The sequence below is a fragment of the Sorex fumeus genome, unplaced genomic scaffold (assembly GCF_029834395.1).
Source record: "Sorex fumeus unplaced genomic scaffold, SorFum_2.1 ptg000008l, whole genome shotgun sequence".
NCBI classification, from domain to species: Eukaryota; Metazoa; Chordata; class Mammalia; order Eulipotyphla; family Soricidae; genus Sorex; species Sorex fumeus.
In genome coordinates, this window is record NW_026606065.1 from 55,210,744 (window position 1) to 55,228,715 (window position 17,972).

At 44.2% G+C, this 17,972-nt stretch overlaps 1 protein-coding gene across 1 annotated transcript in view; it reads right to left on the reverse strand.

The window, feature by feature from the left end:
* Window positions 1–650: 650 nt before the first annotated feature.
* The window catches only part of PIBF1 (progesterone immunomodulatory binding factor 1), a 195,526-nt gene continuing 178,204 nt past the window's right edge, over window positions 651–17,972 (reverse strand). Inside the window, exons 17-18 of the mRNA XM_056109817.1 lie at window positions 5,522–5,695; window positions 651–861 (exon numbers count right to left, since the gene is read on the reverse strand). Coding sequence (XP_055965792.1) covers window positions 811–861; window positions 5,522–5,695 — 225 coding nt within the window. The 3' untranslated portion in view covers window positions 651–810. The remainder of the gene's footprint in view (window positions 862–5,521; window positions 5,696–17,972) is intronic.

Here is a 17,972-nt window from a genome sequence, read left to right on the forward strand (position 1 = left end):
ATGCAGTAACTTTGTACACAGCATCCTCAATGCTGGTACAATTGTTACTATGTGATATAAACTGTACCACAAATTATAAAATAAAAAATAAAATTGGAATATATATAAAAATACTAACCAATGAAGCTATATACTTTGTTGTTAGAATTGTTTTATTTTGTTTTCAGCTGACAGTGCTCAGTGGACTTAATTTCAACTAGTGTTTCAGGGGTTGTGCCTGGTACCTGGGGGACCGTGTGGTGTCAGGGAGAAGACCTGGGCTGTCTGTATGCAGCCTGAGCCATGTACTTTCCCTTCTTTCTTTCTTTCTTTCTTTCTTTCTTTCTTTCTTTCTTTCTTTCTTATTTTTTTTTTTTTGGTTTTTGCTTTTTGGCTCACACCCGGCGATGCACAAGGGTTACTCCTGGCTTTGCACTCAGGAATTACGCCTGGTGGTGCTCGGGGGACCATATGGGATGCCAAGGATCAAACCTGGGCTGGCCGTGTGCAAGGCAAACCCCCTAACTGCTGTGCTATCACTCCAGCCCAGCCATGTACTTTCCAAGGCACTGAAGAATTAGGGAAGCTAAAAAAGGTATATCAGAGTATATGACATTTATTCTGTAACAAAATAGATAAAACAAATATAAAGCATACAATTGCTTGCTAGTTGTCACATTTTGGCTATGACAATAACATCTTATACATTTCATAGCTAAAATAGACTTTAAGTATTTTAAAAAACACCAGATACATGATTAAGATACAGTTGTGTTCACCGGGAAAAGGACATTAGGAGTAAATGATGATAGAGCAAAACTATCCCAAACACTAGGTCTTCATCTTTTGTTTCTTAGACCACTCGGGTGCTTCTTTCTTGGTCTGTTAAAGACAAGAAAAAGAGAGAAAAATCAAGGAAGGCCCTTCTGAGGAGGGTGTGAGGCGACGCAGAGAACTGAGTGTCTACAACAAGCTCATGTGAAATTACAGAAGAGAAATACTTTCCTTCACGCAGAAGGACACTCAAGGGTGAAGCCTTTGTCTCCTGACAGAAATCGCCTTCCACCTGCAACGCTTGTCGGTAAAATGCTTGTGTTTTTCTCGCGCACTTTCATTTAACATCCTCTAGAGAGGTGATTATTTTATGAATTGTTTCTATTTTCAGAGTGAACGATAAACATACAAGGGTCCAGGCTCATTTTCAATTGTCTGGCTGGTTTGGGTAGGCTCATGCCCGGCAGTGCTCCAGGACCTACTCCCAGCTGGGTGCTCAGAGCGATTATTTCGAGGGGTGCTGGGGGGCCCTGCGGTGCCAGGAATCAAACCGGAGGCTCCCGTGTGCCACGCAGCTGCTCCCGTCTACTGTGGCACTATCTTCCCAGGTCTATCATATTCTCTCTTTTTCTTTTTGTTTTTGGGACCCACCCTGAGCACTACAGGAGTTACCCCTGAGGACCACTGGTTGTGGAGCAGAAGAGCAAAGGGAATGCGGTAAATTGGGACTGGAGTGAGAGTCCAGCGGGGAGGGTGTCTGCCTTGCATGACGCTGACCTGCGTTCGATCTCCAGCATCCTGTGTGGTCCCCTGAGCACTGTCAGGAGTAATTCCTGAGTGCAGAGCCACGAGTGACCTTTGAGCACCACCCGGAGTGACCCCTCACGTCCCCCAAAATAAAAAAGAAACAGGGAACAGTTGAGTGTCCCGTGCTTTGCATGCTGGAGGTCTGGGCTCAATTTCTGGCACTGTGTGGTATTTTGCTTGTTTGTTTCAATATCATTGTCAATATGTTCTAGTTTTTATTCGGGGCTATACCTGCTGATGCTCGGGGCCTCAGTGCTCAGAGGCTGCATCCAGTGCCGCTCGGCGGAACATGTGGCAATGAGGATGGAGTCTGGGGCTCCCTCAGGTGTGGTACTTGCTCCTGTGCTTTGAGGCCTCTCCCAGACTCCAGAAAAAAAATATTTTTGTGGACAAGTGAAAGTAGTAAAAATCTCAGTTGTAAAAAAATGCCTAAAGAGATGCTAAGAGACCTTTTCCTATAACTCCTCTCTGTTTGAACAGATAAGAACTGCTTAGATCAGTTAAATGACTTGCTCAAGGCTACCCAGTCAGCTGAGTTAACTAATTCAGCATCAGCGCAGGTCTTGATCAGACTGGTTTACAGGATTACCTTTCAGTTTCATTAGCACATTGCTGAGCTCAGACCTCTTGAAAAAAAAAAGTTTCCTTCTTACGAAAGAAAGTCAATCTGTTGTAGGAGTAAAAAACCGAACCAAACCAAACCAAACCCAGGAACTACAGATAAGCAAAAAGAGGGTGATATAAGCCACTCAATTAATACTTCGTAATCTGAATTTACTTCATGTTAATCTCACTGCAGAACATGATTTGTAGTACTGGGAAAATCTTATTGATACTTATGTACTGATTACAGTCAGAACTTCGGAATCAGATTACCAAGCTCCAGTCAGAAGTAAAGGAGTTCAGGATCCGAAGGAAAAGTGCATTGCTTGGGACGGGCTAAGAGTTCGTGGCTAGGAAAAGCAGACCAGTGAGTGTGATGGTTTGGCAAAGTTTGACTGAATCTCGGGGTCTTTGTTTGCTCCCACTTTTCCCCGTTCACACCTACGTATTCAGTCTGCTTTCTTCTTGATCACAGTAGACACACCGTCAGGCTTGTTATAATCTCGGCCCAGGTCCTGCTATAAGGTTTGGAGACCATCTTTGACTCATTCCAACAATGGAAAGATGATTTGCCTCTTCACCATCTTATACCTTCTTCACTTCTGAATTTTGTTTTTAAAAATCTGTGGATTTTTTTTAGAATTTTTCTCTTTATTGCTTAAGGTTTTGTGATTTACAACACCATGAATGATGGTTTCCCGTGTATAATTCCAATACTGCACAAAACACCAGTTAACCCACCTACCTCCTCTTGGTTCCCCCAAAGTCTTCATTTTAACCCCACCATCTCCCAAAAACTCAGTTCTGTGATTATGTTTTGTTGTGCTGCCTCTGACCAATTTTTGCGACCTTGCTATGTACAAGTCACACATATGAGAGAGATTATTCTGTACCTATCCCTTTGTTTCGGACTGATTTCACTCAGCATGAAAACCTCCGATTACAGCTTCTGATTACATCCTAGCATGGTTGCTCATGTTCTTTTTGATGTGTGTCAGTCTGGGCAGTATGGGCGGCCATGTCTGGCACCGCGCTAAGTGGTGAGTGCTGCCATTCAGCAGTCCTGTCACCGAGAGGGACTCTGCACTGCGACCTGAACTCCTGTCACGGGGCAATACTGGGAGGACTGCAGTGGAGGAGACTGCTGAGAGGGCGATGTGAAAGGGATGCAAGAAAATATGTGTCGAGACAGGGGGATGTAATTAAGCTACTGGGGAAATGAAACCGGAGGAAGCAGGAACTTGGGAGACTGGAGAAGGGAAGGGGCTTGGGAGGTGGCGCCGGGGAGAGGGCTCCAAGGCCTGAGCATATGCTTAGTCTGCTGGGGGGCCTGGGGTTAGTCTCAGGCCTGGCTAGGTTCCCCGAGCACCGCAGGAGTCAGTCACCCCTGAGCGCCTCTGGTTGTGGTGCAAAAGACCAAAGGAAAAGGGGGAGGTTGAGTCTGGAGGTCCAGGATTGATTTCTGACACTGCACAGTCTTTTGGGGGCGACAGCTGGGCGCCCTTTCACTCCCCCAACCTCCCCGCCCAGAGCCAGGACTCCCCACCCAAGCGCAGGCAGCAGAAACCCTCCCCCCACCTTTGGCTCTGTAAAAATGGTTGGGGGCCCGGGGACATGACCAGATAGCTCAATAGATAAAGGGTGTGCTTAGCAGGTGAGGGCCTTGAGCTCAATCCCTGGCATCACATGGCCCTCCAGCTACAATCGAGTGTTTCTCCGGGGGGCCCAAGAACCCCAAATGGGGGTGGCCCCATAGGAAAATAACAACAAAGGAAGCTGGACAGTCCCTGCGCTGTCTCCTCTCGGCAACCCTGCGTAGCTGTATCTAGATTTACAATGGAATAGGTTACATCACAAGTTCCCAGACTTGGCTGATTATTATAAATACCTACAGAGTTTAAAGAGAAAGGATGCTGGAGACACACCGAATCATCAGCACATGGCACAGAAAATCGTTTTGGAGTTTAGTTCTCTGTTCTGATGGCAAAAAAACACTTTTTCTGCCCCGCCCCCTGAGACATTAAAGTCTGAATGGGTAACCACGTTAAAACAAAATAAAAATTTTCATTCTATTTTCATTTTTTTACCTCTATGTTTTGTTTAAACATAATTACCAATATTTTCTAGATTTTTAAACACTGATGCCAACTTTTCTTATTTGAATAACTTGTTATATATATACATACATATATATATATATACTCTTCCAACTAATAATGAATTTCAGTTAGTTTATGTTTTAATAAATTCTACTTTAGGAAGAAACTCTTGGAGCAAAATATGCTATTTTACAAGAAAGAGGGAGCAGGTGATGGTTTTTTGCATCCCTTTCATTTTTATGAAAATTAAAAATATTCCCTTCAAAGCAGGCCCCACTGGGTTTGGAGGGACAGCACGTTCTGGTGCATGTCTTGCATGCTGCCAACCCCAGTTCAATCCCTAGCACTATGTGGTCCCTGAAGTATTGCTGGATGCTTCTCTGGAGGCTGCCAAGCTCTGCCAGGATGGCTAGTAGTCACAGGCACCCAGGGCTGAGCAAAGCCCCATCCTTGGGTCCTACCTCACATTGATTGGACCAGGTCTCCTAACTATTGCTGGGGAGAACCTCTCCAAAAAAGGGGGTCTGATCTGAGGTGGTAAGCATTAGATTAAGGCTAAAATTCCTGAGCAAGCAATATATTACATCTATCATGTATCTATCTATTTGGTTCTGGGGTCCCAACTGGCATTGCTCAGGGACGACTGGCTAAGTCCTTGGGGTTACTCTTGGCTATGGCCAATGGGGACCACGTGGTATTAGGGACTGAGTTCTTGCCTTGGCTGAAGCCAATGAGCTGTCTCTCCTTAGCCTGAAATTTAAATATATAAATGAGATAACATAAAGTATAACTATCAGTCTTATGAATAGTTAATAAAAGGATTCAGAAAAGAGATTAATACATATTTAAGGCTATTTTAAAAAATTATTGAAATTAGTTTAAAATCACAGTGGAAGGCAAGACAGTTCAGTGGCTAGGGCAGTGACCTTGTATATAGCTCACCTGGTTCCATCTAAGTTCTCCTGAGCCCTGCACCAAGGTGATCCCCTGAGCACAGAGCCAGTGATAGGTGCTCAGTGCTTCTGAGTATGGCCCCCCTCCCCTCCACCACACACACTAGGAAAACAAAACAAAAACCCCATAGGGTCAGGGAGAGAACTCAAGGAACTGGGGTGCACGATTAGTCTCCAATGAGGCAGGAGACGTATCCAAGCACCAGTGGGCGTGCCCTCCCTTACCTCCCACCTCCAACAAACCACTAGAAATTAGAGGAAAGAAACTGAAGTAAAATACATTCAATTTTCAGAAATGCTACTTACAAAGAGTGTTGGCTTCGGTATAAATACATTGTCTGCATCTTCTTTAGGCGTATTCAAAGGCACTGACTTCTGATTTTCTGTCACATTTTTGGATTGTGTTTTAGTAAGATGTATGTTGTTCCCAGAACGCTTGGTCCGCATGCTATTGAGGATCTGTTTCATGGCTGCCAATTCCTATGGATACATAAAATTGGAGAGCATGGTCAAAACAACTTTAGCAAGGTGTAGAACAGTTCATTGATCTTTTTTTTTTTTCTTTTTGGGTCACACCCGGCGATGTACAGGGGTTACTCCTGGCTCATGCACTCAGGAATTACTCCTGGTGGTGCTCAGGGGACCATTTGGGATGCTGGGAATCGAACCCAGGTCAGTCACGTGCAAGGCAAATGCCCTACCCACTGTGCTACTGCTCCAGCCCCAGTTCATTGATTTTTATTTTAGAAATAGAAGCAGCAGGGCCAGAGAGATAGCACGGTGGCTAAGATGACTGTCGTGCATGCATCTGACCCCTGATGGAGGCCGAACTGAAAACAACAATGATGCCATCGACACTTCTAGCATTATCAGTGACAAGCTTGCCGATCAAAAGGCACAGACTCCCAAACTTATTTGTGTACTTCCCCTGTTTCCAAAAAGATCACTCAGCAGCCCCTGGAGACTGAATCTTTGGCAGCACCCAACACACACACACACACACACACACACACACACACACACACACACACTCTCTCTCTCACACTCTCACTCTTACACTACATGCTACTACTGCCCCCAGGATCACACCAAGTGCCCCACTGGGGGATGCTGTTGTTTGTATCTCTCACTTTGGGGTTCCCCCAATTTTCTGCACTCTGGGATTCCATGTGGAGCTTCGGAAGCTCCTAATTCTGTGTCCTGCCCACAGGGGCCAGGAGGTCAGGAGATAACAGGTCTGTGTTGTAGTCTTAATTTTGAAATTTATTCCTTTTGTGGCCACATCCACCAGTGCTCAAGTGCTATTCCTTGTGGTGTGTGGCGACCATGTGGGGCAGGGGATCAGAGGTTGGACACATGCAAAGCAAGGGCCTTACTGTATCTCAAGCCCCAGCTTTGGAATGTTTTGTTTTGATCTAGGGTCACACCTGGCAGTGCTCAGGGATCACTCCTGGGAGAGCTCGGGGGGTCATATTTGGTGTCGACCATTGAACTGGGTTCCGTCATGCACAAGGCAGGCGATAGTAAATAGAGATTCAAATTTGGAAACCACGAGTACGACTTTCTACTGTAGTTTTCCCCGTACATCTGATGAGTAGATTATGTAGACAATGAACTTTCTCTCTCTGTTTCTGTTAGTTCGTATCTTCTACGGACCCATACACCATGCACTGTCTTCTAGTCTGTTGAAAGGATAAGCCAGGCAACATCTGCCATGATAATGCCCGACAAAGTGGCTGGTCACGAGAATGCCAGTGTCACACTCATCAGCAGGGCGCTCCTGGCAAAGATGCCAGATTTTGCCCTTCTTGTTTCCCTCAGACTGTTGCAGGTCGGCCACATTAATTTTTCTTCTGTTTTCTCTTCAAAGGAGTGGGGTAGGACTTCTTAGTACCAATGGGAGGAGGCCAACAAGAAATCTTTTAAATGTTGTAGTCAGCTGACATGGCCGACCCGAGTTCGATTCCTCTACCCCTCTCGGAGAGCCCGGCAAGCTACCGAGAGTATCTCGCCCACATGGCAAAGCCTGGCAAGCTCCCCGTGACATATTCGATATGCCAAACATAGGAACAACAAAGTCTCCAATGGAGACGTTACTGGGCCCGCTCGAGCAAATCGATGAACGGGAGGACAGTGACAGTGACAGTGACAGTCAGACGAAGGATGTTCAGCTTCTGCTGTTTGCCAGTCAAGACCAGTCTTTGCTAATGATGAACTCCTTTATCCTGGGCCTTGACCTTGATCTTTTCTATTCATCTAATTAATCTATTTAATCTGTTCTATTCAGCCTCAAGAGGTCTCCCCTTAAGGGTCTTCATGAAAATCAGTATCTAGGAAGATGGAAATGATTCACTTCTCCTCTTCTGCCGTGGCGCATTCGATATGCCAAAAACAGTAACAACAAGTCTCACAATGGAGACGTTACTGGTACCCATTTGAGCAAATCGATGAACGACAGGAGGACAGTGCTACAGTGCTACAGTGCCTTTTAAATCATTCCACTGCTTTTTAGTCATATGAAGATCATAGGGGGAAATGGTAGACATTCCCCCCTCCTTGTCTACTAACCAGCATCCAAATACTAACTTTAATGCAGTTTCACATACAATTTCTGAAGCCACATTATTCCTTATTCCTTTGTATATGGAATCAGTTTTCAGGTTTCATCAGCTACTTCTTGAACTCGAATTGGTCATGCTATCCTTGCTTGAAGAACTCAGATCATTTTTTTTTTCACTCATTCCCTCACCAGTCTATTTTATCTTTACTTACTTAGTGGGTATTTATGACTACTTATTAAATGGAGTCCTTCGAACACAAATCTGGGGAGAAGACAGGCGAAACTCCACTTGTTGAGCAGTGAGTGGTAATCTGTGTTGAAGGTAATATTTTCCTACGATTTTCCTTGAGTTCTGTGCCAAGACACAAATGCTATGGCGATAGGAAGATGTTGTGCTCCCTTCTACGAAGCTGTTTATAGACATCAGCTCCGTGTCCGAGCAAGTTCTTACAGGCCTTTTTCACCCTGGCTGTCATTAGTTCTATTTAGAACCATCGAGCTTGAGTGGGTATTTTAAAACAGAACTGTTGAGTTTAAGCCCAGAGCCTTAATAAATCTTAGAGCCAAGTGAGGAGCTGGAGGAAATGGTGCCAGAATCCTTTCTCTCCCTTCTGCAGGGCTGGTGGGCTCTGGCAGGGGCACAGGAGAAGGAGTGTGTGTGTGCTGGGTCACACGCTGTTCAACCGTTCACTATTACGTTAGTCTTCGGAAGGCTCTTGGTGTTTCCAAGAGTCTGTTATTCTATTTCTAAGCTCCCCTATAGCAAAGCAGATAACCACTCATTTGCTATTAAACATGTCTGGTATAAAAGTAGATTTCAGCTCCTGGGCTAATACCAAGATAAGTGGAACCGAAAACAGAAGTGACGGTTTCCCAGCCTACGAGGAGAATAACTTGCTAACTCAAAGAATCTCTTTTTGCTGTTTGTCACTTTTTTTTTTTTTTTTTTTGCTTTTTGGGTCACACCTGGCGATGCTCAGGGGTTACTGCTGGCTGGCTCTGCACTCAGGAATTACCCCTGGCGGTGCTCAGGAGACCATATGGGATCCTGGGAATCGAATCCAGGTTGGCCGCATGCAAGGCAAACGCCCTACCGGCTGTGCTATAGCTCCAGCCCCCACTATTTGTTACTTTTGTGTTCAGCATGATGGTAAAAGAATCTGTAGGAACAATGACCTTGAACACAATCTTCCTATTTTGCAGCTCATTAGGAGAGAGGGAGGCCTAATCTATCATACTTGCTAGGGGACATGCAGAGGAGGACAATGAAGATGGAGGCGGGGGAAGGAGGGAGGAGCTGAGGGTGTGCCAGGCTTTGGCGCCGGAGCACTGTCAAGGAGTCCATCAGGTCTGTTTTCCCTCGCTTCCTTTGCTGTTGGCCTAGGTGCAGTTATAGGAAACGGACCGTCCCCTGTGCGGGTCAGAGGAGAGCAGGGAAATTCATATGTCTTCACCTTACTGACACTAGTATCGTGACTCCTTGCTTTGTTGCCACTGGACTACCTCTGCTTCTCTGAGAGTGTTATTAAGTATGATTTCTGAAATGCTAGGAAAGAACACTTAGAAAAAAATCAAAAAACATGCAAAGGGGGCCGGAGCGATAGCACAGTGGGTAGGGCATTTGCCTTGCACGCGGCTGACCCGGGTTTGATTCCCAGCATCCCACATGGTCCTCTGAGCACCACCAGGAGTAATTCCTGAGTGCAGAGCCAGGAGTAACCTCTGAGCATTGCCGGGTGTAACCCAAAAAATAATGCAAATTTCCTATTAGGAAAACACCTACCGTAGACACTAAAATAACTTGCAAAGCAGTTTTGTTCTTCAGTTATATTATGTGTCATCATATAGATAATCCCTCTCATATCGATGATAAATTTCAGGAGAAAGCTGTTTTGGTTCTGGGCCACACCCGGAGATGCTCAGGGGTTACTCCTGGCTCTGCACTCTGCATTCCTGGCAGTGCTCAGGGTGTCTTATGGGATATCAGGGATCAAACTCAAGTCAGTTATGTGCAAGATACAACCCGCTGTGTTATCTCCCCAGTTCCTCAGGAGAAAATTTAACATCAGTCGTGCCTCTCACTATTTATTTGTCATCATGCACTGGGCACCGGATGTATTTCACTACACAGCTGAACACATGTAGTGAAAATATTTTAGCATTCGGTTATACGCCAAAGACAGCAGACAGTATGAGACAGTAACAAATCTTTGGTCTTGGGTTACAAAACTGATCAAACAGCAGCAGGGGGTAAGGGGGAATGAAGATGGGCCTAAAGGTGACAGAGATGATGGCGGTGGTGGTGGGGTGCAGTAGCTTTGTACATCAAAATGACAAATTTTAGCACAGTTGTATCATCTTATCTCTTTCTCTCTCTATAGCTATATACATGCACATACAGTACACACACAGATACGTATGTAAAATAAATCAAAGACAACTGTTTTTGACTCTATCAACCATGCAAACTTTGGCAATTTACGCTGGCTGAATGAAATGTGTCCTGATTGATAAAATGTACGCTGTGTTAAAATTCTGGATTTTTGACAGTCTGGATTAAGTATCTGGGCATGTTTCTTTTGTATTTCTCCTACTATAAGCTTAAGCAGTTTTCATGTACTTAAGAATATTCTGGTTCTATTGCTATCCTTTGTCCAGTTGGTTGTTGTGAATTTTCTGACTCAGTTGAGGCCCTCTGTGTGAGAGGCATTAGCCATTTATAAAGCGAGGAGCAAATCTCTTATTGGACTATTTATGTTTTTTGTTTTAGTCACATAGATGTTTTTCTGGGGTGGGAGGTGGGGGTGGTGTTGAACCACACACCTGGTGGTGCTCAGGGCTTACTGCACTCAGGGATCACTCCTGGCGGTGCTTGGGGGGACCGTATGGGGTGCTAGGGATCAAACCCGGGCTGGCTGCATGGAAGGCAAGTGTCTGACCCACTGTACTGGCTCTGGCTCTGACATACGCTTAAAAAAAAAAAGAATTACTGCTTTACGTTCAAAGTTGCTTCTGAAAACTTACATCCAAATTACTTTTATATTGTTTAAAAATGTCTTACTGAGCATCCAAGAAAAAAAAAACATGTATAGCTTCCAGAGGAATAAGAGCAAAACGGAGCAGAGAATCACCCCCAGTGATGTTCCTTTATATGACAGAAGGACTGTGTTTCTATTTTGTACCTTTTAAATATAAAATCCACTCTTCTTATCAAGGTGAGGGCGAGAAACCATTCTTTAACTAGTCTCATGCAATGAAGACCCAAAGGTCTGTGGAATCTGCCTTTTCGACTCCTGCACTGCCTGTACTTTCTCTTCTGAAGCACACCGATGGCCTTCACACCGCCATCCCCCTTATTCCATTTTGTGGAATCCAAGGAAGCAAACCCCATTCACATCACCAGCCCTTTTCATTTATTTATTTATTTATTTAGTGAAACACCATGAGGTACAGTTGTAGACTTGGGTTTCAGTTATACAATGATCAAGTACCCATCCCTCCACCAGTGCCCATTCTCCACCACCAATGATCCTAGTAGCCCTCCCATCCCCCCACCCCATTTCTCCCACCCCGCCCCAACTCTGTGGCAGGGCATTCCCTTTTGCTCTCTCTTTCCTTTAGGGTGCTGTGGTTTGCAACAGAGGCATCGAGTGGCCATCGTGTTCGTCTATAGTCTACTTTCAGCATGCATCTCGCATCCCGAGCGAGTCCTCCTGACACCCTTTACTTGGTGTTCCCTTCTCTATCTGAGCTGCCAGCCCTGTTTCTTCATCACATCTGTTGCCTTCTAAGTCTTCCTCAGTAAGGAAGTGACCTGCCATTCTTCGCTCTTTCTTTCTTCTCCTCGTCTCTTCTTCCTTTTAGCGGGAAGGGGAAGACGACATGGGTCTATGTCATCTTGGGGATCTGGAGCACCTTCTGCATGGGGATCCAGAGAGGTTCCTTCTCTGGTCTCTTTCCCTGGACGGGCTCTTTCTTAATCTTCATCCTCTCCAGGATCTGGGACTGCCTATGCTCCCTCTGGGTTCTCGAAGTGCTCCTTGTTCCGAGACATTCCTGATTCTATAAGAGCTGAACATGTTCACCTTTGGTTTGTTTCTTTCCTTGCTTTGTTTCTTTATAACCCGCAAGTAAAATCATTTTTTAAAAAATTTCTCCTTTGAACTTCCTTCGCTTAGCAAGACCCCATACAGTTTTATCCATATTGCAGCTAAAGAAAAAAATCATCTTTTCTGTTTTATTTTTGGGCTACATCCAGTGATGTTTGGCAGGGGTGAGGGTCCATATGTGGTACCCAGGATGGAACCTAGGACAGCTGCTTGCAAGGCAAGCATCCTCCCTCCTGCACTATCTCAGGCCCTAAGATGTCATCTTTTCAGAGAGTCAAGTAGTATTCCTCTGTATGTTGCATTTCTTGTTTGGTTTGGGGCCATATCTGGGGGTGCCTGAGCGCTAGTCCCACCCAGTGGAGCTCAGGGGCACATGCAGTGCCAGGGATTAAATCCTGACCTTCTTTGTGTGAGGCATCCACCTGGTCTTTGGAGCTATCTCTCTGGTTCATATATACCATGTATTTTTAGTCACTATCTGTGTTGGGCACATGGGTTGTTTACAGATCTTGGCTACAATAAGCATACGTCTGCATAAATTTTCAGATCAGTGTTTCTGTGTGTTCTTTGGATAGATACCTAGAAAGTGAACTACTGGATTGTGTGTTAATTTTATGTTTAATTTCTTGAGAAATTGGTGTATACACATACTCTATATATACATGTTTTGCTCCATAAAGGTTGGATCAATTTACATTCCCATTAACCATGAGTGTGGGTTCTTCTTCTCCATCATCTCACTATATCTTGTTATTTTTGACATTTTTTGGGGATATTCTGGGCCATATCTGGCAATGCTCAGGACTACTCTGGGCTCTGTACCATTGGGTGGTGTGGGTGCAGGTTGCTTCTGGTGATGCTCAGGGGACCATGTGACATGGGCGAATTAACTAAGGTCAGGCCCATGCAAGGCAAACACCTCACTCCCATACTATTTCTCCAGCCCCATTTCTGGCTTTTGGATATAAGTTATTATCACAGAAATGAGATACTACTTTCTCATAGTTGTTTTGATTGTATTAATATCTGATAGTAAGTGATGGCAGACACTTTTTAATATTCTGGTAGACCATCAATGTGTCTATTGTGAAGTGTCCACTTTCCCACGTTCGCTGGATAATGGTTGCTTGATATGTTATTGACATTTGCGGGTTCTTTCTGTATCTTGGACATTGAGCCCCTGTCAGCTGTACTGTGTGCAAATATTTTCTTTAGGATGTCCTTTTTTCTTAACCATCATTTCTTTCACCATGAAGAGGACTTTGAGATGGATGTATTACCTACCATTTGTTAAATTTTGTGTTTGTTTTCCTTTATTTGGAGACAAATCCCTGAAAACCTCAATGAAATCAATGTCATCTCCTGTGTTCTTCCATGTATTTTATGGATCTGGTGGGTTTAACATCTAAGCCTTTTTTTTTCTTCTTCTTTTCTTTTCTTGCAGTGCTAGGAACTGAATGTAAGGTCTTACCCTTGAAAGGCATGAGCCCTGGAGAGATAGTTCAATGGGTAGGATGTTTGCCTTGCATGTTGGCAACCCGGGTTCAATCCCTGCAGCCTGTATGGTTTCCTGAGCACAGAGACCAGAAACAGGAGTTATCTCTGAGCAGAGAATTAGGAGTAAGCTTTGAGAACCACTGGGTGTGGCCCCAAACTAAAGAACCAATGGATAATACAATCCAAACAAACACGAGTGGCATGAGCATTGATGCGGAGTCCAGGGCTGGTCCTTAATATCAATGTCTTTCAAGGCATGTTGGGTAGTGAACAGCTGGTGATACTTAGGGGCTCTCCAGGCTTGGTGCGCGGGGGAAAATGTGGTGCCAGGAATTGAGCCCAGGGCATCACTTGTGCAAAGCCAGTGCTTTAACACTGAGTCACCAGGCTCTGGGTGCCAGGGATGCCATGGCAACACCAGTACCGCACCAGGCCTCAGGGCTGCTCCACAGTGATGCTCAAGGGACCATGTGGTACTGGGAACTGAACTTGAACTTGGGTCAGGCACAAGTATGACTATCTCCTAGTCATACTATCTCCCAGCACTCACCCTTCCTCTGCCTTCAGTTTTTAATTTACTTCAGTTTGGTGGGGGGGTGTGGTGGTGGGGGGAGTTGAAACTACTCCCAGCTGTGTCTAGGGGTTAGTCCTAGCCCTGTACTCAGAGATCACTCCTGGCAAGCTCAGGGGTGCTGGGAATCAAACCTGGGGCAGATATACAAGGCAAGTACCTTGCCCAATATACTAGCTCTCACAGTCCCAAGATGCTGAAATTTATGTTAGAAAACAGTTTGAATTTATACTGATTTTTTTGTTTTTGGTTCACACCCAGAGTACTCAAGGGTTCCTCCCAACTCTGCACTCAGGAATTACTTTTGGTGGTGCTTGGAAGATGATATGAGATGCCAGAGATGGAACCTGGGTTGGCTGAGTGGAAGGCAAATGCTTTACCCACTGTACTATTGTCCTAGCTCCTAATCTGACTTTTAAAAGTGAATAGTACATATATCATAGCTCATAGCATTTATATGTTGTATATAATATAGTGCATGTAACAGTATGCATGTTGTAATTATGGCATATCAAAATAAATAAGAAAATTACAGTGACTTAAAGAATAAACTCTTCATTATAATTAATAAGTGTGTTATTGCAACAGATCATAAAATTGAAACTCAGGATAAAACTAAAACATAACAAAACAATAAAATCCCACATGGCAACAATAATTACTCTTCCAAATGGGAGCGTTAAAGGCAAGGACATTTTAATGAAACTTTTGATGATAGTGGTGATGAAATAATTATGATTGTACCGATAATGCACTGCTCTCTGAATCCAAAAGTACATCCTTAATATAAACAATTTGCATAGGATGGTAGCTCATTCAAACAGTTCAACTGGGGAGCAGCTGTGTAGCAGCACCACAAGGCTGACACCAGTAAACTACTGAAAGTTGTAAACTCTCAAAAATGTTGGCAAGGGGACAAACAGATGGCACTTCTTGATGAAAATAGCTTTACAAGTACAACACAAACTATAGGCTCACCTGGAGATTAAACATAAGGGCATTAGGTGCATGTATATGCAGATTCATTTGTATATATGAATAACAAAGCCTCATGACGAAAACATTAGATAATTCTGTGCATTATTTCTACATGAGGTTAACACCAGGTAAAAATCAATATAGCCTTAAATCATATATACATATTTTAGACAGTTAAACTCCCACTAATTTATTTTCTGGAGGTAGTTTTGGGCCAGACCCAGTGCTCAGGGGCTCTTTCTGGCTTTCAGCTCAGGAGAAATTTCTGGAGGTACTCGGGGACTGTACGTGTGGGTGGTGCTGGGGATTCGAACCAGGGCCAGTCTGCAGACAGGGCAAGCACCTTTCCTTCAGTGTTATCTCCCTAGCCCTTTAGAGCTACTTTAGCAATGATCAACCTTTTAACAGCAACTAAACGGTTATCTTGAAATATCATTTCCATAGCCATTCCTTTACTACATTTATAGATACGTGCAACCGTTAATGTAGTTAATCTTTTGTTCTGGGTCCATGCTTGGTGGTGCTCTTGGCTCTTGGCTCAGGGATCACTCTTGCTGGGCTTGGGGAACTGCATGGGGTGCTGGGGATCAAAACTGGGCTGGCTGTGAGCAAGACAAGCACCTACTTGCTGTACTATTGTTCTGTCCTCTACTACAGTCTTTTTTTTTTTTTTTGCTTTTTGGGTCACACCTGGCGATGCACAGGGGTTACTCCTGGCTCATGCACTCAGGAATTACTCCTGGCGGTGCTCAGGGGACCATATGGGATGCTGGGAATCGAACCCAGGTCGGCTGCGTGCAAGGCAAACACCCTACCTGCTGTGCTATCTCTCCAGCCCCTACAGTCAATTTTTACCATCTCAAAGGAATCTCTAATTCTTATAGGAATAACTCCTCTATCCCAGGTTGTTTCCAAATCCCAAGTCTGAAGCAATCACTAATGTACTTTATATTCATGCAGATATTTTCATATGAATGGAATAATAAGACTGACTTCTTAAAGCAAAATTTTCAAGACTGACCTCCTCAGGAATGAGTCTTGGTGGGCTCTTCCCTGGGAGGTCATATAGGGTGCCAGGGCTCAAACCCAGGTTGGCTGTGTGCAACACAAGGGCCCCTACCCACTGCACTATCTCACTGGCCTCCAAGATTCATCTTCGTAATAACATATATTATTAATGTTTCATTCCTTTTTATCGCCAAATAATATTCCACTCTGTGGCTATATCACACCTGGTTATCCATCCAACAGTTGATGAATGTTAGACCTGTTTCCACATTTTGGCCATTAAGAATAATGCAGCCACAAACATTCATGCAACAATTTTTGTGTGGACGTGTTTTCAAGACATATCCTGGGTCACATGGTAACTATTTGAGGAACTGCCAGATTATTTTGTCAACACAGCTTTATCTAAGCCTTATCTACATTGGGGAAATATTTTAAAAGCAGATTTCAGACTTTAGATCTTTTCACTTGTAAATACTTTAGTGCTAACAGATAAAGATTTAAAAAAAAAAATCTCCTGATCATATCTAAAACAACAGTTAAAATGAGAAAATATAAATTTAATTCAAATTAAAGTACACAGTAAGAATTTTAAATAATTTGGTGGAGATTATTACCAATGGGGGATGGGGGAAGAAAATTTTTAAGCAACATTTTAGGATTGTTTTTGATGTATGCCTTTTATTGAGGGTCACATCCCATCATGCTCAAGGGCTACTACTGGGTCTATGCTCTGGCAAGCTCTTGATACTGCTCAGGGGCTTACGTGGTGCTGGGGTGAAACCCAGGCCCTCCACATGTACAGTATGTGCGTGTGTGTGTGTGTGTGTGTGTGTGTGTGTGTGTGTGCGCAGTTCATCAAGCTGCTCTCTGGAACCTTTCTAAAGAAGCTAGAACATACACTGAGAGCCAATACACACTAACCCAGTGATTTCCAATCCTTTGAGATCTGTAAAAGGACACAGGCAGGAATGAGTTGATTGAAAACCACCACTCTAAACAACAGATTTTGTATAGCAAAACTGTTAAGAGAATAACAGTGCCATGTAATACTGTTTTTCAGTTTCTATCTAACTAATTGATCCCATCTCAACCTAAGATGGTCTCTCTCAAGGAATGAAGAGAATGGACAAAAAAATCTTTTCTGGGCAATTTCTGGGAGTGCTTTGGGGACCATGCGGCATGGGGATCAAACCCTGGTTTTGGGCATACTCCACCCTTCTGAGCTATTTTCCTGGCCCAAAGAATGGACCAAAAAAGCACTGTAGCACCGTCCTCCCGTTGTTCATCGATTTGCTTGAGTGGGCCCAGTAACGTCTCCATCATGAGACTTGTTACTGTGTTTGGCATACTGAATACGTCATGGGGAGCTTGCCAGGCTTTGCCATGCAGGCAAGATACTCTCGGTATCTTGCCGGGCTCTCTGAGAGGGGTGGAGGAATAGAACCTGGCTTGGCCAGGCCAGCTGTATGCAAGGCACGCTGTGATATCGCTCAAATGTAGTGGACTAAAAAAAATTTTTTGGGGGGGCTTTTTTGGGTCACACCTGGCAATGCTCAGGGGTTACTCCTGGTTCTGCACTCAGGAATTACTCCTGGAGGTGCTTGGGGGATCATATGGAGTCCCTGAGTGGGGAGAGCTAGGAGTAAGCCCAAACATGGTCCCCAAGCCAAAACCAAACAAAGAGAAAAACAAAAAAACAAACAAAATGAAAGAGAGTGTATGAGGTATCAAGTCACAAGCACTCAGTTTCAGGTTAGGAAGGAATCTGGAAGACAGCTAGAGACAGTACTGGGGCAGTACAATGCTCTGTATGAGGCTGATCCTGCCTTGACCCAGCACTGCTTATGGCGCCCTGAGCACAGAGTCAGGAACAGCCCATGAGTTCTCTGAGGCCCCTCAAATCCTGTAACCACCCCACGAAAAAAAAAAAAAGCAAACTCAAACAAGATAGGAACCATTAATAATCTAAAAAACTCCTCCTCACCAAACCCCATCAAAAGCAATGCACTAATCCAATAATAATCTAAGCAA